The 24,487-nt window shown below is 44.5% G+C and overlaps 3 protein-coding genes across 4 annotated transcripts; 1 reads left to right on the top strand and 2 right to left on the bottom strand.

Moving 5' to 3' along the window:
- Positions 1-3,854: 3,854 nt before the first annotated feature.
- On the bottom strand, positions 3,855-7,618 carry LOC115146131 (cardiolipin synthase (CMP-forming)). The gene is made up of 7 exons (XM_029687967.2): positions 6,731-7,618; positions 6,324-6,461; positions 5,035-5,164; positions 4,768-4,853; positions 4,495-4,563; positions 4,259-4,350; positions 3,855-4,150 (listed from the first exon to the last, which is right to left on the bottom strand). The coding sequence occupies exons 1-7, from the start codon at positions 7,259-7,261 to the stop codon at positions 4,060-4,062; spliced, it is 1,137 nt and encodes a 378-aa protein (XP_029543827.2). The 5' UTR covers positions 7,262-7,618; the 3' UTR covers positions 3,855-4,059.
- Positions 7,619-7,814: 196 nt separating this feature from the next.
- On the bottom strand, positions 7,815-15,791 carry mcm8 (minichromosome maintenance 8 homologous recombination repair factor). The gene is given in 21 exon segments (XM_029687964.2): positions 7,815-9,265; positions 9,373-9,562; positions 10,415-10,491; positions 10,611-10,820; positions 10,894-11,107; positions 11,195-11,390; positions 11,479-11,620; positions 11,697-11,837; positions 11,944-11,974; positions 12,074-12,209; positions 12,315-12,389; positions 12,480-12,628; positions 12,798-12,883; positions 12,987-13,185; positions 13,257-13,357; positions 13,425-13,574; positions 13,681-13,763; positions 14,034-14,114; positions 14,306-14,322; positions 14,324-14,443; positions 15,597-15,791. Coding segments are annotated over 20 exon segments (2,484 nt in total). The 5' UTR covers positions 14,437-14,443; positions 15,597-15,791; the 3' UTR covers positions 7,815-9,172.
- Positions 15,792-15,817: 26 nt separating this feature from the next.
- LOC115146130 (beta-soluble NSF attachment protein-like) lies at positions 15,818-24,271 on the top strand. Of its 2 annotated transcripts, XM_065004192.1 has the most exons (10): positions 15,818-16,276; positions 21,037-21,119; positions 21,205-21,321; positions 21,583-21,629; positions 21,909-21,986; positions 22,083-22,138; positions 22,352-22,436; positions 22,526-22,630; positions 22,795-22,863; positions 22,985-24,271. In XM_065004192.1, exons 1-10 carry the CDS (start codon positions 16,179-16,181, stop codon positions 23,135-23,137), a joined length of 891 nt encoding a protein of 296 aa, XP_064860264.1. In that variant the 5' UTR covers positions 15,818-16,178; the 3' UTR covers positions 23,138-24,271. The 2 variants fall into 2 exon arrangements, with proteins under 2 accessions (XP_064860264.1, XP_064860265.1); XM_065004193.1 differs by lacking the exon at positions 21,583-21,629 and having other exon boundaries at positions 16,188-16,276.
- Positions 24,272-24,487: the final 216 nt, after the last annotated feature.

Below are 24,487 nucleotides of genomic sequence, written 5' to 3'. Positions count from 1 at the left end.
CAGTGGCAAAGCAGTGATGACTGTAATAACGGAAGCAGGACCGCGGCTGAAACATAGAGAAAGGGTAAAGCCACAATATACGATGCACCAAAAAAGCGGTTTCTAAGTGTGTATAGAACCCAAATACCACCTGCAACTGCGCTGATAGATCAAGTGATGATGTCTAATGGACAGCAATGGGAGTATCAGTTTGATTACCTGGCCTGTAGAGTGAAGCTCTATACGGTAGCCGAAGGAGAAGAGTATACAGACCAGACTTTAGGAGTGGACTACCGGCTTGAAGACTGGCCGGTTTTTCGCAAGGTTGTGTGTCCTGAACTGAGAGTTATCACAAAGGGGTATAGCTTGTTCACGGGCTACGAGACCCGTTGGGAAGGTACCCCTGACTCCTCAGGAAGAGTATTTCACAGGGTGAAAATACAAAGAAAGAATGGACTTCCATGTGGATGCGTGGAGTTCTATATCAGCAACGAGGAAACCCGCAACCAAAACATTCGTGACGGTGGCTTGACTGGGGATTTTAGGTTGCATGTGCTTATTCCTTTTAAAAGTTGGGATCTAATGGAATTGAAAATGTTAGAGTTGTTAGACGCTCTTTTTGTACAGAGCCAACAGCGGCAGAGCATTGTTCACCTAAGGAAGTGCATAATATATACGAATCCTGAGGATTATGATTCAAAGGAACCCCAAGAAGGAACATCCTCAGAAGGGTCAGCCCCCGAAGAAAACTAAGTACGCGGCTGTGTAACCCTGATACCCAAAGGACTGGTTCAACAATAAAAGGAGTGCCCTTAAAGCCTCCAGTTCTTCATTTCAGCATATACCATGGATATTCATACAACGTACCAGGACTCCGATACGTCATGGGGGCCAGACCCTAAGGACTCTAGGCCTCGCAGCCCACCAATCTACTCCCCCCAGCCAAGACCCACGACACCCCCTACATGTACACAGACTGAGGATGTGTTTGATGGGGTGGTCAGTACTATTTTTGTGGACACCATCAAGGCCTCTGTAGCCACACTTTTAGACGTGGTGATTGGAGAGTATATAAGAGAAAAATGCATCACCAACGAACAATCATGGTCCAAACATACCAAGACAGTCGTGAAGAGGGCACGACAACACCTTTTCCCCCTCAGGAGACTGAAAAGATTTGGCATAGGTCCCCAGATCCTCAAAAAGGTCTACAGCTGCACCACAGAGAGCATCCTGACTGGTTGCATCACCGCCTGGTATGCCAACTGCTCGACATCTGACTGTAAGGTGCTACAGAGGGTAGTGCGTACGGCCTAGTACATCACTGGGGCCAAGCTTCCTACCATCCAGGACCTATACACTAGGCTGTGTCAGAGGAAGCCCAAAAAATTGTCAAAGGCTCCAGTCACCCAAGTCATAGAATGTTCTCTCTGCTACTGCACGGCAAGCGGTCCCGGAGCGCCAAGTCTTAGAACCAAAAGTCTCCTTAACAGCTTCTTCCCCCAAGCTATAAAATTGCTGAACACCTAATCAAATGGCCACCCGGACTATTTGACATTGACCCCCTGTCCCCACTGTCCCCCATAGGTTTTTCCACTGCTGCTACTCACTGTTTATTATCTATGCATAGTCACTTTACAAATTTCCTCGACTAACCTGTATCCCGCACATTGACTTGGTACCGGTATCCCCCGTATATAGCCTCATTATTGTTATGTACATTTGTGTTAGTTTTTGATTGATCAGATTTTTTTAAAACTTTAGTTTATATAGGAAATATTTTAACTATTTCTTGAACTGCATTGTTGGTTCATTTTAAGGGATTTTAAGGGATTGTAAGTAAACATTTCATGGTAACAATTTGATTTGGTGAGGTGTACGTGGACAGAGGGGTGAGGAGAGGGACTGACGTCCTGAAGACCTTAGCTCTGTGGGATACCGCTGTCTTCTTTGGACGACCTGTACTCTGGGGGCTCGCCTGCCAGGTACAACTGTGTGTGTGGGCCAATTACATTGATCATATGTGGTTGTTACCTACTTTAGTTGAGTGTCTGCTAAATAAGTGAAATGTAAAATATGTGTGGGTGTTTGTAGGGAGAGCAGGGTGTCAGTTATGTTCTGGAGCTCATGAGAGATGAACTACATCTGGCGATGGCCCTGGCAGGTAACCACTATCCATAGCTAATTAAGCTACTCTGGCCCTTACCTCCTTGTCTCTTAATTCTAGCCCTCAACTCCAATCCTTTCATTTATCCAATCATGTGTACTGCATACTTGGAATGTCTGAAAGTGGGTATTGCAAAAGTGGGTGGATCAACAGTGATGTGTGTAACATCAGCACTCCGTTATTGGTTAGACAGGCCATATCCCGGTGTGCAATGGGTCAGCTTAATGTTAAAATAGCAGCCACCTGAAACAGTCGAGTGGAAACAAATCTGCCCAATTAGCTAATTTGCTTTCCAGACACCAACTTCTGTTCATCCACCCTGTTCTTTCGCCATGTCAACTTTCAGACACACTCCACGTATGCAGTTACCCATGACTGCATGTATCTGCACTGACCTGAGTTCAGAGGTGAGGGTTGAACTGTGTATTTTGTCTGCAGGATGTTGTTCTCTGGCGGAGGTTAAAAGATCCCTTGTCAGAAGACCTGAATTCACCTCTGGGATCTGAAGTGAAGAAGCTGAATTCTCTCACACACAAATTGGATTTCAAGGCACCAGCCATGTAACACCTGGATAAATTAATGATTTAATAAATTAGTCAATTGTAGTGATCCTCGCTGCTTTTCAAGTTTCCAAAACACTACAAATCTGATGTAATGTACTGATGAAATAACCCTCACCACCTGGTATAATTTGCAGTGGTGGGAAAAGTACCCAATTTTCATACTTGAGTGAAAGTAAATATACATTTAATAGAAAAAGACTGAAGTAAAAGTCACCTAGTAAAATCCTACTTGAGTAGAAGTCAAAGTATTTGGCTTTAAATAAGTATCAAAAGTGTAATTAATTTCAAATTCCTTATATTAATCTAACTAGACTGCATGCTTTTCTTGTTTTTTTATTTACAGGTAGGCAGGGGCACATTCCAACTCAGACATAAATTTACAAACAAAGCGTGTGTTTAGTGAGTCTGCCAGGTCAGATGCAGTAGAGATGACCAGGGATTCTCTCTTTAAGTACGTGAATTAGACAATTTTCCGGTCCTGCTAAGCATTCAAAATGTAATGAGTACTTTGGTTTCAGGGAAAATGTAGAGTAAAAAGTACATTTTCTTTAGGAAAGTAGTGGAGTTGTCCGATTTAAATAGTAAAGTACAGATACTTCAAAGTACTAAGTAGTTTTTGGGAGTGTTTTTACTTAAGTACCACTGATCATTTGAAGCCTCATTAAATCATGTTTCTTTCCAATATTACTGATGTTGCAGTTTGACTAGCCTTGCACAGCCACCCTTCCCAATCTTGTCTCACTGAACCATGAGCTTCTTAGGGTTTGACTAAACCTGCTGTATTGGAGAAATCACTAAGCTAGGAGACAGAACTCCCGAGTGGCGCAGCATGGGTAGGCCGTCATTGTAAATAAGAATGTGTTCATAACTGACTTGTCTAGTTAAATTACATTTTTAAAAACAAATGGCAATACAAATATCAATAGTCAATCTTATAATCAACAGCTGGTGACTTCAGTAGACCAGCAGATGTCTCTAACACACAGCTTTGACACACAAACCTTCTTGGTACAATTGGTGGCTGTTGAAAACGTCCCCATCGCATACACGTTTAAAATTCCCGTCACACACACACTCTTGCAGAATTCTCATCTTCTTTACAGACCATACTAGCAATCTCAACAAGGAGGTGATAAATACGGCAGTAGAGCAGGTTTATCGTTTAATCACATTCATCAGATACAAAACGTTCCCATGGCAATACTGAGATTAAAAATACACACTCAAGAGTTCATTTTGGAGTCTTTCCAAACACGTGGGTGTGTGTTCAACTTGAGTACTCAGGCGCAACAATGGTTGTGGAGTGTATTAAGTTGCAACCGTTACTTGGCGCTTGCTGAGTTGCCATGGTTACTTGGTGCTGTTGAGCACAGCGACAGTCTTCATGCCATAGTGATAGTAGCTGTAGCCTGACACAGTCGTCGTTACCGCTGTGATATACCTGCACATAAACACAGTATTACCAACACATGCAGAATAAAAACAATGAACCATTTAGAGTTTCAGAGTGCAGTGTGCCAAAACAGACTGCCTGTGGTGTGTGTCTTACCATAGGGCTTGCAGGAGCGGACTGTCTGTGTAGTGAAAGACAGGTGAGGCCAACGATGCTGCTACTAGGAAGAGCTGGATCGCTGTGTTCACCTGCATGCAAGCATACAACCCACACACACACAATTAACCAACTAGACAAACGACTGAGGACTGTTATGACTTTTTTTGCATGGGTATTTAGATATATGCGTGTGTTTGTGTGTGTAGATATATATTTAAGGTACAGAAACTTACCTTGCTGAGGGTGGTGGGTTTGAGCTGCGCTGTTGTGTAGCAGGGGTTAAAAAACTTACTGAGAGTCACCTGGAACGAGAGAGAAGAGAGCAAGAGGAGGGAGTGGAAGATAATTATTATGTAGTCTAAAAAGAACAACGCCAAAGATCTAGACGCAACAAAGTTCTGGATCCACTGCCATTCATCTCCTCATTCCTGTATCCTACTGATGGGCAAGTGTCCGTGACAGCCCTGAACCAGCCCGCTGTGTGTGTGTGTGTGTGAGAGACTTACAGGAGGTGGGACAGTCTTGTATCTGACGTAGAAAACAGCCGCTATCAGACCAAGGTCTCTGGCTATCACCAACGCTGTCAGGGGAGCTAAGAAAAGACACATGGTCAGAGGTGCTGGAAGATCACAAATTAAACAACTAATTCATTTTTGCTTTCAAATGTGTCTTCTACATCTATGAGGATTGTGTTGACATTGTTTGGGATTATTAGCACTGTAAACAGAAAGATTTCATTTCGCAGCAAGGAAGGACTGCATTTCAACACACACCTGGGATGAGCTGTGCGTAGGTGAGACTGATGTAGAGAACGCTGATGAGGATTTTATCAGCCAATGGGTCGAGTGCGCTGCCCAGCGCAGACTTCTGACTGGGCCAGTTACGGGCTATATAACCATCCAGCTACAAAGACAACACACAGGGTTAACAGTGTATGTGTGTATGGTGGCGTATTATTATTATTTTTTAAATCAAAGTACACTATATATACACAAAAGTATGTGGACACCCCTTCAAATTAGTGGATCCAACCATTTCAGCCACATCCGTTGCTGACAAGTGTATAAAATCAAGAACAACCATGCAATCTCTATAGACAAACATTGGCGGTATTATGGCCTTACTGAAGAGTTCAATGACTTTCAACGTGGCACCGTCATAGGATGCCACCTTATCAACAAATCAGTTTGTCAAATTTCTGCACTGCTAGAGCTGCCCAGTCAAGTAAGTTCTGCTATTGTGAAGTGGAAACGTCTAGGAGCAGCAACGGCTCATCAACAAAGTGGTAGGCCACACAAGCAATGTCAGCACAATAACTGTTCTTTGGGAGCTTCATGAAATGGGTTTCCATTACCGAGCAGCCGCACACAAGCCTAAGAACACCATGCCAATACCAAGAGTCGGCTGGAGTGGTGTAAAGCTCGCCGCCATTGGAGCAGTGGAAATGCGTTCTCAGGAGTGATGAATCTGGGTTCGGCAGATGCCAAGAAAAGGCTACCTGCCTCAACGCATAGTGCCAACTGTAAAGTTTGGTGGATGAGGAATAATGGTATGGGTCTGTTTTTCATGGTTCGTGCTACGCCCTTTAGTTCTAGTGAAGGGAAATCTTAACACTACAGCATACAATGACATTCTGGACGATTCTGTGCTTCCAACTTTGTGGCAACAGCTTTCCTGTTTCAGCATGACAATGCCCTCATGCACAAAGTGAGATCCATACAGAAATGGTTTGTCGAGATCAGTGTGGAAGAACTTGACTGGCCTGCAAAGAGCCCTGAGCTCAACACCATTGAACACCTTCAGGATGAATTGGAACGCTGACTGCGAGCCAGGCCTAATCGCCCAACATCAGTGCCTGACCTCACTAATGCACTTGTGGCTGAATGGAAGCAAGTCCCCGCAGCAATATTCCAACATCTAGTGAACTGCCTTATTGCAACAAAGGGGGACCAACTTCATATTGATGCCCATGATTTTGGAATTAGATGTTCAACGAGTAATGTCCACATATTTTTGGTCATAGAGTGTATTTCAAGCGGTGTGTGTAGGCAGGTGTGTGTACCACGTCAGTAAATCCAGCCAAAGCAAACAGCCCAAGGGAGAGGTGAAAATGTTGCTCAGTTATCAGGATTCCCAGGACAGGAGCCAGTGCGATGCGACACACACACAGCAGGTTGGGGATAGTCCATGGGTTCTCATACTGAAACACACATAGAAAGTTGTTTTTTTTTAAACACTGGTTGAGCAATATTTAGTGCAGGACTGTGCGTTGTTCATATGACTAGAGAGTGTGTGGTTCTTTGTATTTAAAACATGCCGTGACAGCAAGGGAAACCAGCCCTAAAAGTAGACTCAGCATTATGGCATAATTTAACCTACAATGGGGCAAATTCCTGCACACAGACATCAACAATGAATCAGCCAAGACTACCACTTGTTTTACCACACACACCGACCTAAACCACCTACCAGTTCTTTAAATTTGAACAGTCCTTGACCAAGATCAGATGGTCTATCAGCTGGCTGGGTGGTTTCCCTCAGGTCCACTCCAGGTGGGCAGTCGGCTGGGGTCTCACGGGGTTTTCCACTACAGAGACCTCTCCAGCCTGGAAACACACCAGAACTCACTGGGAACAACCTCAACCCCAGGAGAACATGAGAGTTAGACGAGGAGTGATCCTTAGGGTAAAACCTAAAGCGGTCATCGTTACCCTGCGTCCTCTCGTGACCTCTGCGGCGACAATATCGGGAGACGCTTTCCGTGGAACCCTTTAGCTCTTGGCCGCTAACCTCTGGGGTCGTTGGGCTGGGGATGTGCGTGTGATATTGTGTGTGGCTGGACCACTGGGCGACAGAGGACACTCTGTTTTTAAGTCTCTGCAGCAACTTCAGTTCTACCCTCACACACACACCTGTCTGCTGTCGCCATGACGCAGGAATTGCCCAACACACACTTCTCGCACACACCGCCAAGTTATTTTTAGAAACCGACAAGAACATCGCGAACAAGACGCGACTTACAAACTAACCTCATTTACAACGCTTGACACACACAACTGTTTTTACACCTCCCCGCTGGTTCATATTTGTCCTGTTTCCTTAGTATCAACCAGCAGCTCTAGCCGATCAAGCCAACGTGTTCCATGTTTGCTGCCGTATTCCGCGACAGTTTTACGACGTCGTGGTATTGGTGGATATCACCAGAGATAGATACAAGCATCTCTGATGCCACTTAACAAATTTCCCAAAACACTGATTTGAAAAGTTAGCTAGTTTTGATCATTTGGTTAATTATAATCCGATAATGCAGGATGTGTCACCATTTTGGTCGTTCAGAGTGCATAATCTTACCACTACCTGCCTAATTTTCTCTCAATGTAAATGTTATTTATTTCACGCCTGCGCACTCAGACAAATCCTTGAACCAGTCACTTGCGCCACAGCTGAACAAACAGCGCCTAGCAGTGGACTCTATATGCAGCTGCAAAGGAGTCTGCAAAACCTTGTTGTTCCTAATATTTTCAATATTTACTTTATTTGATCAAAATGTTCATAATATTTCTAGCTTATTTATTTTATCACATTCGTCCCCAGAGCAGTTAAATAAGATTTGCACAATACAAATAGTCAAAATACATTAACATTGGTCAGGAATTCATATTCAAACAGATTCATTATGTATTAACCCGTTATATATTAATATACAGTACCAGTCAAAAGTTTGGACACACCTACTTACTCAAGGTGAAAGTCAGTCAATCTGGAATATTTCGCAAAAAAAAACATCAAGCGCTATGATGAAACTGGCTCTCATGAGGACCGCCACAGGAAAGTAAGACCCAGAGTTACCTGCAGGGGATAAGTTCATTGGAGTTACCAGCCTCAGAAATTGCAGCCCAAATAAATGCTTCACAGAGTTCAAGTAACAGACACATCAACATCAACTGTTCAGAGACTGTGAATCAGACCTTCATGGTCAAATTGCTGCAAAGAAACCACTACTAAAGGACATCAATAAGAAGAGACTTGCTTGGGCCAAGAAACACGAGCAATGGACATTAGACCAGTGTAAATCTGTTCTTTGGTCTGGATTCCAAATAGGAGATTTTTGGTTCCAACCGCCGTGTCTTTGTGAGACGCAAAGTAGGTGAAAGCATGATCTCCGCATGTGTGGTTTCCACCGTTTAGCATGGAAAAGGAGGTGTGATGGTCTGGGGGTGCTTTGCTGGTTAAACAGTCAAATTCTAAATAAATCAAAGGCACACTTAACCAGCATGGCTACCACAGCACTCTGCACTGATACGCCAACCCATCTGGTTTGCGCTTAGTGGGACTATCATTTGTTTTTCCAACAGGACAATGACGCAACATACCTCCAGGCTGTGTAAGGGCTATTTGACCAAGAAGGAGTGATGGAGTGCTGCATCAGTTGACCTGGCCTCCACAATCACCTGACCTCAACCCAATTGAGATGGTTTGGGATGAGTTGGACAGCAGAGTGAAGAAGAAGCAGCCAACAAGTACTCAGCATGTGGAAACTTCTTCAAGACTGTTGGAAAAGTATTCCAGGTGAAGCTGGTGAGAATGCCAAGAGTGTGCAAAGCTGTCATCAAGGCAAATGGTGGCTACTAAAGAATCTTAAATATATTGTGATTTAACACTATTTATTTACTACAGGGTTCCATATTTGTTATTTCATAATTTTGATGTCGTCTTCACTATTATTCTACAATGTAGAAAATAGTCAAAAATAAATAAAGACCCTGGAATGGGTAGGTGTCCAAACTTTTGACTGGTACTGTACAGATATACATCTCAGTATTGGAAGAATTCACAAATAAAACAACCAATTCTTTACAAAACATGTGTATTGCATTATGTAACAGCAGGTCTTTAAATTATGTTTGTGTGTTATATAGTCTGTAGCTGGTACTGTCTGTGTCCTTTCTTCAGCAGGTAGCCTTGTTCATTCAGAGAACTGATGAAACCTTCAAAGTCTGCAACCTGAATCAACACACACACACACACACAACCTTTTGAATTCCACAACCTGCAACATAACAGTTGTCGTAAGACCGAAAGCAACAGACAGGAGTGTGTGTGGGTGTTACCTGTATGTTGAGGTCCTTGGCCAGGCTGCGTAGCTGTGTGAGGTCGTACAACAGGGTGTGTGTGCGCTGAGCGTGTGTGTTGAGCGCAGTGATAAATCTCTTGGCAGCCGAACGCTGACTCATCCCAACACCCAGTACTGACCGCTCAAAGTCCAGACCTCCACTACCATCAGAGAAGGTATCTGCCAGACTGACACACACACACACCAGAATGTCCCCCACAGAATTGTCCCTTTTATTTGAGGGTCATTTTATAAATCTGTTTTATCGTTCAGAAATGAAAGCACTTTATCTAGTCCTCCCCCCATTTGAAAGTATCATAAGTATTTGAACAAATTCACTTATAGTGTAGTCAATTTAGTCAAATGGTTTTGTATTTGTTCCCATATTCCTAGCATGCAATGACTACAAACTTGTTGAATGCATTTGCAGTTTGTTCTGCTTACATTTCAGATTATGTTGTGCCCAATATAAATTAATGGTAAATAATGGATTGTGTCATTGTGGAGTCATAAGAATATGTTTCTGAACACTTCTACATTAATGTAGATGCTACCATGGATTACAGAGAATCATGAATAATAATGAGAAATCTTTCGAGGTATAAATATCATACCTCCCAAAAAATGCTAACATGTTTTGGGGGCATGATCTCTGTGCATCTGTAACGAACTCACCCATCATTATTCATGATTCTTTCAATACTATCTGTGATCATGGTAGCATCCATATTCATGTAGATGTGTTTAGAAACATTCTGTTCTTATTTACAATAAGTGACAGTACATTGTGGACCCCAAAAGTGAATTTGTCCAAATACACCCGACACTTTCAAAATGGACTTGATACATATAGTACACATTCATTTCTAAACAGTAAAACAGATATGTATGGAAATACCCTCAAATAAAAATAAATTCTGTAATCACCCCTTAAAACATTTGATTTCAAATCCAAACTGCTTGAGTAGAGGCAAATGAAATGTTTTAGCTTCACTGTCCAAATAAATACGTAGGGGAATGTATGTGGGATAGTGTGTTACCTGTGTTTCATGATCTCCACTACGTCTTCAGCGTCACTCTTGGTGGCTGTCTCTCTGAGCTCCAGCTTCGCCCGTGCCTACACACACATAGTCACATAGTCAGGGCACAGGCTCAGGTCTGTGTGACATGTTAGAGACTTTAGGATGTGTTATGATCAAATTCCATGTGTGTATTTGAGTGAGTGTGTTTGACTACCTCTGTGAGGCGGATGAGGGACTCCAGCTGGCGTGTGGTGATGGGTGTGCTGTCGACGGGGTGTGTGTGTGAGCGTAGGGAGAGGTAGAAGTCCTGGAGCGTCTGGGCAGCGGCAGTAGAGAGCGAGGGATGAACGTAGCGACGGGCATAACCAACATATTTTCTCAGCAGGGAGTGGGGGATGGGGTCTACACACTCCCCTGGACACACCTAACAGAGACAGACTCAATGTCAGAAATTCCATATATTTTGGTAAAGTACTTTGGTATTTGTGTGTGGGTACCTGCAGCCGGTCAGAAAGAGGTGTGTCGGAGGGCTCCAGCAGCGAGCTCTGTGATTGATGGTAGTCTCCTCGTGTAACCACGGCACCTGAAGCCCCTCCCTTCCCTGACCTGACGGCCATGACATGTTCCGACAGCCGGCGGTCATGAGACTCATCAGGAACATCCAATAGGAGGAAGACCACGTCAAACCTCGAAAGGAGGGCACTGCCCATCCTACACACACATACACAAAATAAGTCAACTTGTACCTACAGTGTAGCATAAGCTAAAAATGAAAGGTGAAAATGTGTGTGAGTCTACTTGAGGTTTTCGGAGACCGTCTTGGCCCTGTTGTAGTGTCCTCCAGCAGGGTTAGCAGCAGCGATAACAGAGGTCCTAGCAGGTAGGGAACACACCAGACCAGCCTTAGCCAGACTGATGGTCTGCTGCTCCATGGCCTCTAGTAACGCTTGTTGCTGATGGCCCAGCTTATCAAACTCATCTATACAGCACAGCCCTGACACAAACACACAAATGGCACAGATAGGTTGGATGATGACAGGTTGGATGATGACAGGTTGGGATGTAAGCGCACACACCCCTACCTTGGTCTCCTAGTACCAGAGCTCCAGCCTCGAGTGCGTAGTCTCCAGAGCCGGCGTCTCTGGACAGAGTAACGGTCAGCCCTGACGTACTGGTAGTGTTACCACACACATAGATCCCCCTGGGAGCCACATTACACACCGCCTACACACACACACACACACAGTTACAACGGCTAGTTTGAGGTTGGCGTGTTTTTAATTAAGTGTGTGCATGTTACCTGTAGCATCTGACTCTTCCCCAGGCCAGGGTCTCCCACCACCAGTATATGAGGGTCTCCTCTGATGGGAATCCTGTTCTTATCATCAGCATGCTTCTGACTGCCTCCAAACAACGCTAAGGACAGGCCTGCTTTTACTAGCTACACACAAACAAAACACACATTTCTTTTTAAACAAACACTTTTTTTGAAACATGGCCACAGCTTACCTGAAACAACATGACCAATGGAAACTAGGCTTACTCACCAGGTGGCCATAGATGGCTGGACACAAGGAGCTGGAATACAAATCACATCAGTCACTCACAATACATAACAAAAGCATTATATTAGTACAGTAGTGTCACAGTAGTATTCTGTGTGTGCGCGTGTCTTACTGTACGATGAGCTTCAGTAGATCAGGTTGGCTGTGTATTTCCTGGATGGCGTACAGCTCCTTCAAAGAGAACTCTATCCCCGATGACCTTTCACCTCCAGATGACCCCTGACCTCCAGCCTCCTTCACTTTCTGACCTTAATTAAGAAGAAACTTGATTGTCCACACAATTTGAAAACACTTCATTGTTTGTCCTCCCAATAACATGAGTAACAACTACACAATAACAGACCTACAGCTACCTTTAGAGTTGCTGACGGAGTTGGCCTCAATGTAGAGCAGGAACATACACTTATCCTTCTTCCCCCTGCTGCCGCCTACACACACCACACAAAACACACACCTCACCAATTACTCAGACAGTGCCAGTGATGTTAACAACTGCGTGTGTGTGTGTGTGAGAATACCGTCATCTTGGCTGACTCGGACTGTTCCAGTAATAGTAACGGTGTCTCCAGGGACCGCACTGTCACAGAGGTCAGAGGTCAGGTGACATTCCACCGTCCGAGGGATCCGCCCTGCCTCCCTCTGCTCTCCTCCAATCAGCTCCTGGACCCTGGGGCACCATGGGAAATAGTTTGCATACACAGCTTCAGTCCCAAAACATTTTCCCCTAGCCCATACAACCTAGACACAGACCCCTAGCCCATACACCCTAGAAACGTATGGAGATCTAAGAAGATTGGATAGTTATGTATAAGCATTATAAATAATAGTGTAATTACTTGATATTCTGCCAGTCAACAGTGAGGGTGAGAGGGGAGCTCCTGTTGGGGACGAAAGAACGACTGCGACACTGTGGCTGCACACACTGAAGAAACACACGCACAATCAGCACACACACAGCCTGTGGTTCAATCCAATGTAGGTTGTAATGAAAGTGCTCTGTGGCAAGGTGAGTGTATGTGTTGTACCTTGGTGGGCGTGGTGAACTTGCCGTGTGGCAGGGTGAGTGTGTGTGTGTGTGAGCAGCCGGAGCAGGTGAAAGCCAAGCGTGTGCAGAGTGGTCTGATGTTGCTGACACGTACCACGGTCCCCCTCACACACACCAACCGACCAAACACACTCGCACGCAGCGTCCTCAGGGCTGTCAATGGCTCATAGTTATACAACCTGAAACAAACACACAGTTATACAACCTGAAACTGAGTCAGAGAGAGTCTGTGAGTGTGTGCGTGTTTTACCTGGCGCTGATGTGGGGTATGTTAATGATGGGTGTGGCTCCCCCAGATAGCCCTTCCCCCTGTAACTCTGCAGCGTGTCTCTCCAAGTCCATCGTCAAAACCTGACACACACACACATTAAAATACATAGACACAACTACCTTCAGTGAAGCGTATGTGTATATGTACCTGGTGTATGGCGAGGCCCAGACAGTTGAGGGTGGTCTCTGGTTGTTCTCTCAGCTGATTGGACAGGTCCGGAAGAGCCATACACACCTCCTTATCCTCAACAAGAGCCTTATAGTCCACCAACACACTGCCCTGACGCTCAATCTCATCCTACACCCACACACACACACACACAAATTAAGCTTGCCCACTCACCAAAGGCTACTATTTTTTAGAGGTTAAAAAATGTGCAGAAATCTCGTTTTTGTCATCTTACTTTGTCATAGAGGTGTATCTGTGAGGTGAAGTACTGTTCAAACACTTTGATCTTCTCCACATACGGAGAACTATCTATGAAACCTTCATACAGGAAACACACACACAAATAGATCATCACAAAAAAAAATGGGTATATAGACAATACACACACACATTAAAATACAAACACACAACAGGAGGTCTGTGGCACCTTAATTGAGGAGGCCAGGCTCGGGGTAATGGCTGGGGCAGAATAGGTGGAGTGGTATCAAATACATCAAACACATGACTTCCGTGTGTTTGATGAAATTCCATTTACTCCATTATTATGAGCCGATCTCCCCTCGGTAGCCTCCACTGATACACACCTACCTTCAGTGAAGTAGAGGGCCCAGCCTTTATAGGGAGAGAGTCTGTCCAGGGTGGTCTGAGACACACGGGACTGAGAGGACCCTAGAAAGAGACGGCAAGAGAAAGAGATACTGAAGCCTCCACAATGGAGTCAGTGTTGTTCCAAAACCAAGGGTTGGAAATCATTGAGGGGGTTAAGGCATATTTAGAGGCTTGTAAGGGGCTAGTCTTACCTCTAACTGTCACTTATCTCTCACCAGGCTAACCGTGTGGTGTATGTGTCTGACCCATACCTCTTTGAGCACTGGGGGCGTGAGTTTCCTCTCCATGGTCTTCCCTCCCCCCTCCCCCCTCCTCCTCCCCTCCATCCCCCTCCCCTCTGCCCTCCTCTGCAGGAGCTGTGAGCAGAACCCTCTCCACTCATCTTACACCTGGAAATGAGAGAGGGATACAATAGAGAAATATTGAGAGAATGTAGAGAAAGAGAGGTTCAGGTGTTTGGGGATGAATAGGGATAGCTCATTCTGAAGCCATCCTAACATCCTGAACATTTGTAAAAACATTGGAGAATGGTGCAAAACAGGCTGAAGTTGCTAATGAAGATAGTCCTCGCTCTAATAATGCCTCGTTCCTTGTTGGAGTGTTTCATGGAGAAGGATGTGTTTTTGGTAGATCCATTTGCAGTCAACGAGATGGTGGAGGACACACTGGGAAAGGTGGAGTCAAAGTGACCAGGAGTGGTATTGTGTTGATTGTTGTTAGAAGAACAAAATGAAAGTGCATTGTGTCTTGGGGAATTATCAGAGTATTTAGTAGAACGTTTTAATTTTCTGATCTGGGCACCGGTAAAAGGTGTCATCTCTGGCGTAGCGTTGGAAATTGAGGATGAAAAACTAAAAGCAGAATGTGACCAGGAGTAGTGGGGGAAAGTCAAATGAACCGTATGGTGAATGGAAGGACAGAGGAAAGCCTATCGGTGCTAATATTATTTGATGAAGAATCTCTTCTGACATGTAAAGCTGGGGTATATGAGATAACTAGTGAGAGCTTATGTGAACAGACCGTTGCAGTGTCTAATGTAAAATGTTATGTTTGGCCACTGGCAAGCGTGTGCAGAAGGAATAAATACGGTATGTTGTGGAAGAGTCAGTGGAATCACGTTCCTGTGTTCCCTGTAAGGGTGAAGAAGGTCGAAGTAGCAAGAATCCGAGCTGTCCACCCGGTCTCCTATGCAGAGGCTGTGCAAATAGCCGAAGGAAAAAGTTCAAATTAGGAAGAAAAGGCAATGGATGCTCCGCGGACCGCCATAATTCAGGAGAAGAGAAGAAGAGATGACTAACATAACTCGTTTAATAGAGGAATAAGACGCAATTAACAGTCAATTCAATAGCTAACGTTAGCTGTTATGTTGGATGTGAACGACAGCTAACTTAGGTCACCTGAGCTAGCTAACTCAATGTATGGTGAAAAGTTACCACCTAGCTTAACTATCTATCTTCAGCTACCTCACCTGCTACTAGAATAGCTAAATTAGTTAGCTAGCTAACGTTAGCTACAATCGTGGAGACAAATGTTTCTACTCACCCGAGTTGCGTAACTGGGAAACAAACGTCACTTCTAAAGACAAACTTTACAGGATAGTATATACTCCTTGGTTACGTTTCTTTCATAAGCTAAATGTGCAATGATATTCTTAACTAGCTAACGTTAAAGTAGATATATAAATATATTCCATATATTTGGCTAACAGTTAGCTAGTTATGGTTCTGTTTATTTTATTTTTTTAGCTTTGGCGCAATTTCGAGGCAACTTCCGCTTCTTTGCAGCGGAAGACCATACCAACAGTATAAACAAATACTAATCATAGTTTTGTTTTAAGTCTTGTATGAATACCTTTCTAACATACTTGTTATAGGAGCTAGCAGAACATATAAATGCAGTATGAATCGTACGAAAAATAGCGTACTGGATTAAAACGTGCAATTTTCTCCAGCTCGCTAGGTGGTGGTGATGCACCAACACTGAGGAAATCAGAATAAATAGTCACACAACCGAGTAAGATTCTCTCTCATCAGCACCACCTCTCAGCATCCATTCCCAGCTAAACGGATTCTCCGGAATATTTGTTTTTACCTTGTCGACGACACACACACAGCCCAAACAGCGATGGATACCTCCGGGAAAGAGAAGGAGGCGATGCAGCTGATGGCTGAAGCCGACAAGAAGGTCAAATCCTCTGGCTCATTCCTGGGGGGAATGTTCGGGTGAGATGAGATGCACTGGTTTCCTTGTTCAAGTCAGTGTAGGAACACGAGCGCTGATTCAGTCATTCATCACGGAGGGGGGAAGGGTCGATGCGTTGCATGACATTGGACAAAAAAATCGCGAGTGTATTGTTGATGTAGCTGTATGATGATTAGCCCTACAATAATGTAAATGTTTTAAAATTATCATTATGCATTAGTGAGGGGGAGAATGTCGGGCCTGTTTGTCGCAGACAGTCAGGCCTCTGCCTTGGGGAGATCTGCAGTGTTCTGGTCATCTGACTGCAAATGGTCAACATTTACTATTTAACCACCAGGATATCGTTGCTCATTACATATGAAAGGGTAATGGCCTATTATATACACTGCTCAAAAAAATAAAGGGAACACTTAAACAACACAATGTAACTCCAAGTCAATCACACTTCTGTGAAATCAAACTGTCCACTTAAGAAGCAACACTGATTGACAATAAATTTCACATGCTGTTGTGCAAATGGAATAGACAACAGGTGGAAATTATAGGCAATTAGCAAGACACCCCCAATAAAGGAGTGGTACTGCAGGTGGGGACCACAGACCACTTCTCAGTTCCTATGCTTCCTGGCTGATGTTTTGGTCACTTTTGAATGCTGGCGGTGCTTTCACTCTAGTGGTAGCATCAGACGGAGTCTACAACCCACACAAGTGGCTCAGGTAGTGCAGCTCATCCAGGATGGCACATCAATGCTAGCTGTGGCAAGAAGGTTTGCTGTGTCTGTCAGCGTAGTGTCCAGAGCATGGAGGCGCTACCAGGAGACAGGCCAGTACATCAGGAGACGTAGAGGAGGCCATAGGAGGGCAACAGCCCAGCAGCAGGACCGCTACCTCCGCGGAGCAGGAGGAGCAGGAGCACTGCCAGAGCCCTGCAAAATGACCTCCAGCAGGCCACAAATGTGCATGTGTCTGCTCAAACGGTCAGAAACAGACTCCATGAGGGTGGTATGAGGGCCCAACGTCCACAGGTGGGGGTTGTGCTTACAGCCCAACACCGTGCAGGACGTTTTTAATTTGCCAGAGAACACCAAGATTGGCAAATTCGCCACTGGCGCCCTGTGCTCTTCACAGATGGAAGCCGGTTCACACTGAGCACATGTGACAGACGTGACTGTCTGGAGATGCCGTGGAGAACGTTCTGCTGCCTGCAACATCCTCCAGCATGACCGGTTTGGTGGTGGGTCAGTCATGGTGTGGGGTGGCATTTCTTTGGGGGGCCGCACAGCCCTCCATGTGCTCGCCAGAGGTAGCCTGACTGACATTAGGTACCGAGATGAGATCCTCAGACCCCTTGTGAGAACATATGCTGGTGCAGTTGGCCCTGGGTTCCTCCTAATTCAAGACAATGCTAGACCTCATGTGGCTGGAGTGTGTCAGCAGTTCCTGCAAGAGGAAGGCATTGATGCTATGGACTGGCCCGCCCGTTCCCCAGACCTGAATCCAATTGAGCACATCTGGGACATCATGTCTCGCTCCATCCACCAACGCCACGTTGCACCACAGACTGTCCAGGAGTTGGCGGATGCTTTAGTCCAGGTCTGGGAGGAGATCCCTCAGGAGACCATCCGCCACCTCATCAGGAGCATGCACAGGCGTTGTAGGGAGGTCATACAGGCACGTGGAGGCCACACACACTACTGAGCCTCATTTTGACTTGTTTTAAGGACATTACATCAAAGTTGTATCAGCCTGTAGTGTGGTTTTCCACTTTAATTTTGAGTGTGACTCCAAATCCAGACCTCCATGGGTTGATAAATTTGATTTCCATTGATCATTTCTGTGTGATTTTGTTGTCAGCATATTCAACTATGTAAAGAAAAAAGTATTTAATAAGAATATTTCATTCATTCAGATCTAGGATGTGTTATTTTAGTGTTCCCTTTATTTTTTTGAGCGGTGTAGGTGTAACAGTATAACTTTAGACCGTCCCCTCGCCCATACCCGGGCGTGAACCAGGGACCCTCTGCACACATCAACAACAGTCACCCTCGAAGCATCGTTACCCATCGCTCCACAAAAGCCACGGCCCTTGCAGAGCAAGGAGAACTACTACTTCAAGGTCTCAGAGCAAGTGACGTCACCGATTGAAACGCTATTTAGCGCGTACCACCGCTAACTAAGCTAGCTGTTTCACATCCGTTGTCCAGAAAGGACATACTGTATGAATAAATAAATAAATAAATTCCTTCATTATGTCGAGATCACAACTTATTTACACTACATCTCCAAAAGTATGTGAACATCCCTTCAAATTAGTGGATTCGGCTATTTCAGCCACACCCGTTTCTGACAGGTGTATAAAATCGAGAACACAGCCTTGCAATCTCCATAGACAAACATTGTCAGTAGAATGGCCCGTACTGAAGGGCTCAGTGACTTTCAACATGGCACCGTCATAGGATACCACCTTTCCAACAAGACAGTTGTCAAATATCTTCCCCGGTCAACTGTAAGTGCTGTTATTGTGAAGTGGAAACGTCTAGGAGCAACAACAGCTCAGCCGCAAAGTGGTTGGCCACACAAGCTCACAGAACAGGACCTCCAAGTGCTGAAGCGCATAGCATGTCAAAATCGTCTGTTCTCAGTTGCAACACTCACTACAGAGTTCCAACCAGCTTCTGGAAGCAACGTCAGCACAAGAACTGTTCGTCTGGAGCTTCATGAAATGGTTTTCAATGGCCAAGCAGCCGCAAACAAGCCTAAGATCACCATGCACAATGCCAAGAGTCTGCTGGAGTGGTGTAAAGCTCACTGCCATTGGACTTTAGAGTAGTGGAAACGCATTCTCTAGATTGATTAATCACGCTTCACCATCTGGCCGTCTGACAAACCATACATAAATGGTTTGTCAAGATCGGTGTAGAAGAACTTGACTGGTCTGCAGAGAGCCTTGAGCTCAACCCTATTGAACACCTTTGGGATGAATTGGAACGCCAACTGTGAGCCAGGCCTAATCGCCCAACATCAGTGCTGACCTCACTAATACTCTTGTGGCTTAATGGAAGCAAGTCCCCGCAGCAATGTTCCAACATCTAGTGGAAAACCTTCCCAGAGGAGCGGAGGCTATTATAGCAGCTAAGGTGGGACCAACTCCATATTAATGCCCATGATTTTGGAATGAGATGTTCGACGAGCAGGTGTCCACATACCTCTGGTCATGTAGTGTATATCATGATCACGACATAACAAAAGTTGTTTTGTCGAGATCACAAGATACACTCTACAAATAGGAGTGTGAACGTATTGATGATGGATTGACAGTATGGCTGAGGTGGAAAACATTAAGTGGATCAGAGCATATATTTTTTTATTGATTGCTACACTAAGTTAGAATGTTAGCAAGCTAAATGTTCCTTGCCTAAATGCACATGGGGCATTTAAGCCCTGAATGATGTCTGACAGCAGCACTGTCTCCAAGGCTGTGTTCCACCCCCAGGACCACAGCATGCAAGCAATAACGCAGCCAACTTGGCTAGTCTTGTGAGTGAGCTAGCTAGCTAGGTAGTCTTGTTACCTAGCTTGCTAGCTAGCTTGTTATCTGTGCAGGTTGTTAGCTTGCATAACTGATATGCATATAAGTGTAAGGGACACTTATTGTTTTTATGGATAATATTTCAATTTACAGAGCTTGATCAGATTCAATAACAGCTTCAGAGGCTGATAAATCAGGATTCTGCCTTCTAGGCTTTCCCAGGTAAAGCTCCTTGCAAGCAGATCAGCATTCAGTGCATTATGTATATGATCAAGAGTGGTTGCATTCTATTCCTGGCAGGCTGATCAGATTCAATTGCATCCTCAGAGGCTAATAAAATTAGCCTTAAATATGAAGCTGCTATTGAATCTAATCAGCCTGCCAGGAATAGAGCACACCCACTCTAGATTATATGTATCAGCCTATAAAGCTAATCTGCATGAAAGGAGCCTTACCTATGAACAGCCTACAAGGCAACATCCTGACTTATCAACCTCTGAGGCTGAAATTGTATCTGATCAGCCTGTCAGGAATGGAGCTTACACACTGTAAATTTAAATATTATCCACAAAACATGAAGTGTCTCATATAATTAAATAACAGTTATGGAAGCTAACAAACAGCATAGATAGCAAGCTAGCTTGTTATCTAGCTAGCTAGCTCACAAGACTAGCCAAACGCATGCGATTGGGTGCGGTATGCAGCCTGGTAGACTACCAGGCATCGTTCAGGGCTTTAATGCCTTACGAGAGCACTGAGATCAATGCAGCCACAGGGCTCCTTGATGAGGTTGTTATCATGCATCTGAACAAATGAATGGATGATCAATGGTACTTTTGATTATCTCGTGATTTCAACAAAACAACTTTTGTTATGTCATGATCACGAGAAAAGTATCTTTTGATCTTGACAAAACACTTTGTTATGTACTGTAATGATCATGAGATAAATAAGTCGTGATCTTTAGATAACAAGATAATACTTTTTTATTCATACAGTATGTCCTCTCTGGACTTCCATATTGGCCTATTCTGTAGAACAGTCATGGCTCTCTGACATGTAGAGTAGGCCAGCTCTATTCATGAGATGTTCTTTAGTAGACAACGTTCAGTTTGTATCCTCCTGAATGAGACAGAGTAAACACAACACACATTTTCTGACGATGTCCAGGTCTATAGCTCATATACCTGCCAGTTTTTAACCATGTGTGTGTGTGTGTGTGTGTGTGTGTGTGTGTGTGTGTGTATTTCAGGGGGAGTCACCACAAAGTAGAAGATGCATGTGAGATGTACGCCAGAGCAGCCAACATGTTCAAGATGGCCAAGAACTGGACTGGTGGGCCACACACACACACACTGCTGAAATACTATCGATGTTCCATAGACATGATAATTATGTTTGTGTGTGTGTGTGTGTGTAGCTGCTGGTAATGCGTTCTGCCAGGGGGCCCGGCTCCACATGCAGCTGCAGAACAAACTGGACTCAGCCACTAGCTTCGTCGATGCAGGGAACGCTTACAAGAAGGCTGATCCTCAGGGTAGGAACACGTATCCACACCCACTCACTCCAAAACATACTAGACTAGAGGGCAAAGCCTCCCTGACATCTGGGACCCTCCACTTTGATATTAGTCCCTAATAGTAGGTAAAGTATGCTTTTGTCTTTGGTCTCTCTCTGACCCTCTCTGGTGGGAAAACCTAACCTCTCTTACCCTCTGCTCCCTTCATATATCTCCCTGCCCCCTTTTCTCTTTCTCTCTCCCTTCTTTCACGCCTCCCTTTCCTCCTCTTTCTTGTAGAGGCTATCAACTGTCTAAATGCAGCCATCGATATTTACACTGACATGGTAAGCCTAGTACAACCCTTGAGCCCTGACCTCTAATCCCTAACCTGTGACCTCTAACCATACCACTTTCATCTTGAACCTGCTTCACCCGTTTCTATGTGCAATTGTGCATGTACTGCGTGTGAAGGGGGCTATGTTTTCTAGCCATCATCGGCTGAGACCGCCGATATGAAGGCTGATACAGTATGTACTGTATATTCTAGTGATTCTGTATCAGCATTGTTGCAATCAACATGTTATTCTCCATCTCTGTCCTAATGATCCACATGTGTATTACAGGGTAGGTTTACTATTGCTGCCAAACATCACATCACCATCGCAGAGGTGTATGAGTCTGAGCTGGTGGACATAGAGAAGGTACGAAACACACACAAAACGTGCACACACACACGCACACACACACACAGAACTCCATATGAACAATACTTCATGTGTGTGTCTCCTGTTGCCCAGGCGATCGCCCACTATGAGCAGGCAGCCGATTATTATAAAGGGGAGGAGTCCAACAGGTGAGTCTCCTGTGATGTTTAGTATAAATAAATACTATACCATTCAGTTATGCTACCCTGTACTATTACTCAAATGCTATTGTATTATACTACTCAAGTACTTTCTATCATAGAGATTAGGGAGAGGGAGTTGTCATGAGGGGTTCCCCAGGTCTCTATGCTGGGACCTGTGCTGTTCCTTCTGTCTCTCGCTGTCTCTCTCCTCTCTCTCAGTTCTGCTAACAAGTGTCTGCTGAAGGTGGGCCACTACAGTGCTCAGCTGGAGCAGTATCCGAAAGCCATTGAGATCTACGAGCAGGTGTGTTTTGCCTGCATTTTAAAACCCTGAAATGTGATGATCGGTTCTCTCTGAGGGATGTCACAGTGATGTAATGGTGTGTGTGTCAGGTGGCCACCAATACCATGGACAACCCCCTGCTGAAGTATAATGCCAAAGAGTACTTCTTTAAAGCCTCCCTCTGTCACTTCATAGTGGATGAACTCAACGCAAAGGTATTATTATTATCATCATTATTATTAGTGGTTATTGTTCTCTTGTTTTGAAGCAAGACACACGGAGTAGACACATTCTTCATATTATTCCAACTGAACCGAGGGAGTACCTGTCAGTTATTAGTGATGTGTGTGTGTGTGTGTGTTTTGTGTTTTTTTTATAGCTGGCCATAGAGAAGTATGAGGAGATGTTTCCTGCTTTCGCAGACTCCAGAGAGTGCAAGCTGCTGAAGGTAGACAAGATGAGCGCCTTTGTGTGTGCGTGTGTGTAAAAGACTTCACGCTGCTCGTTTAACAGCATAGCTTCCTTCTTCACGAGCCCACACCCATCTCCCCCTGTCTGTCTCTCTGTAGAAGTTGCTGGATGCCCATGAGGAGCAGAACTGTGAGGCGTTTACTGAAGCTGTTAAAGAGTTTGACTCCATCTCTCGTCTGGACCAATGGCTCACCACCATGCTGCTCCGTATCAAGAAGACCATCCAGGGAGATGCTGGAGATCTCAAATAAAGAGAGATAGAGGGGTGGGTTGGGGGAGGATACAAGAGGGAGGGATAGAGAAAAAGATGGCTAGGTAGAGAGATGATGGAGAGAGGATGGACAGAGAGAGAAGGAGAGGGAGAAAGGGATGGAGGGAGAGATATAGGGTTAGGGCAGTGGTGTGAAGGGAGACAGGTCTCTATGCGTTTGATGTGTTCAGTGTAAATAAGTCCATGGCTCCTGTAGTCTATCGTGTCTTACCATACCTTTCCTCACACTCCTGTCAAAAACGTTAGCTGTTTCAACTTAAAATAGGAGTTACCCAGCTGATGTAAAGTGACATCAACTTATCAAGTTGAGTTGACAAAACCAGGGAACAAATGATTAGATACATTATAGTATACAAGTTCATACAACTTTATATTTTAGGTCAGTGGGGTACACTTACACTCATGTATTTAAGTTGAAAGCCTTCTACAGTGCATGTCACACTTAACCTTCCTAACCTCTCCACTGAATGTCTTCCCTTGTTTGGGCCCTGTATATTCATGTTTTAAAGTGTAGGGCTGTACAGATAGTGTGTGAAAAGGTGGAGTGTGTGTGTGTGTGTGTGTGTGTGTGTGTGTGTGTGTGTGTGTGTGTGTGTGTGTGTGTGTGTGTGTGTGTGTGTGTGTGTGTGCCAGTGCTGGTTGCTGTTGTTTTTGTTGTTTTATGTGTGTGTGTGTGTGTGTGTGTGTGTGTGTGTGTGTGTGTGTGTGAGAGAGAGAGAAACAACCAAAGGGACACCCCGTTCTATTCATTCTATTTCTATGGTCCCCTTAGATATGTTTTCCACCCCTAGACACTTCCCCTAACCCGATACACACTTATGATCTGAAAGAATTGGATAGGTATAAGCACACACATATCCAATCCTCTCAGATCTACACATGTGTTAAGGGTCAGAGGTTACAGGGTTAAGGCCAGAGATTATGGGAAGTGTCTGTAATGTAGTGTGTGTTGCTGTGGTGTGTGTATTCCTCTCAGCATGTTGCCATGGTAATGATGTGTGTGTTCAGTGTTGTGTGCAGTCAAACTACAGGTTATCACACATATCTCTATGTTCATGAATTACCACACGTTTGTGCAAAAAAAATACTAAAAATAAAACTTCCAACAAACTTGCATTTGCTGCGGTGTGTTTGTGTGTGCTTGTGTGAAAGAAAGCGAGAGGGGGGAATATTGTATCTTTCTGTAATCAAAATCAATGTAAAAAAGTAATATATTTAAAATGATGGGAATTTTCGTGAAATCAAATAACAATTATATCTAACACTGATTTTCCTAATTGTTTGCACGTTTGTCAGACTGTAGGACTACAAACAAAACATTCCGATGTTG

Source organism: Oncorhynchus nerka, linkage group LG18, assembly GCF_034236695.1.
Source record: "Oncorhynchus nerka isolate Pitt River linkage group LG18, Oner_Uvic_2.0, whole genome shotgun sequence".
NCBI lineage: Eukaryota > Metazoa > Chordata > Actinopteri > Salmoniformes > Salmonidae > Oncorhynchus > Oncorhynchus nerka.
The sequence above is the reverse complement of the archived record's forward strand: the minus strand, read 5'-3'. Positions and strand labels throughout refer to the sequence as shown.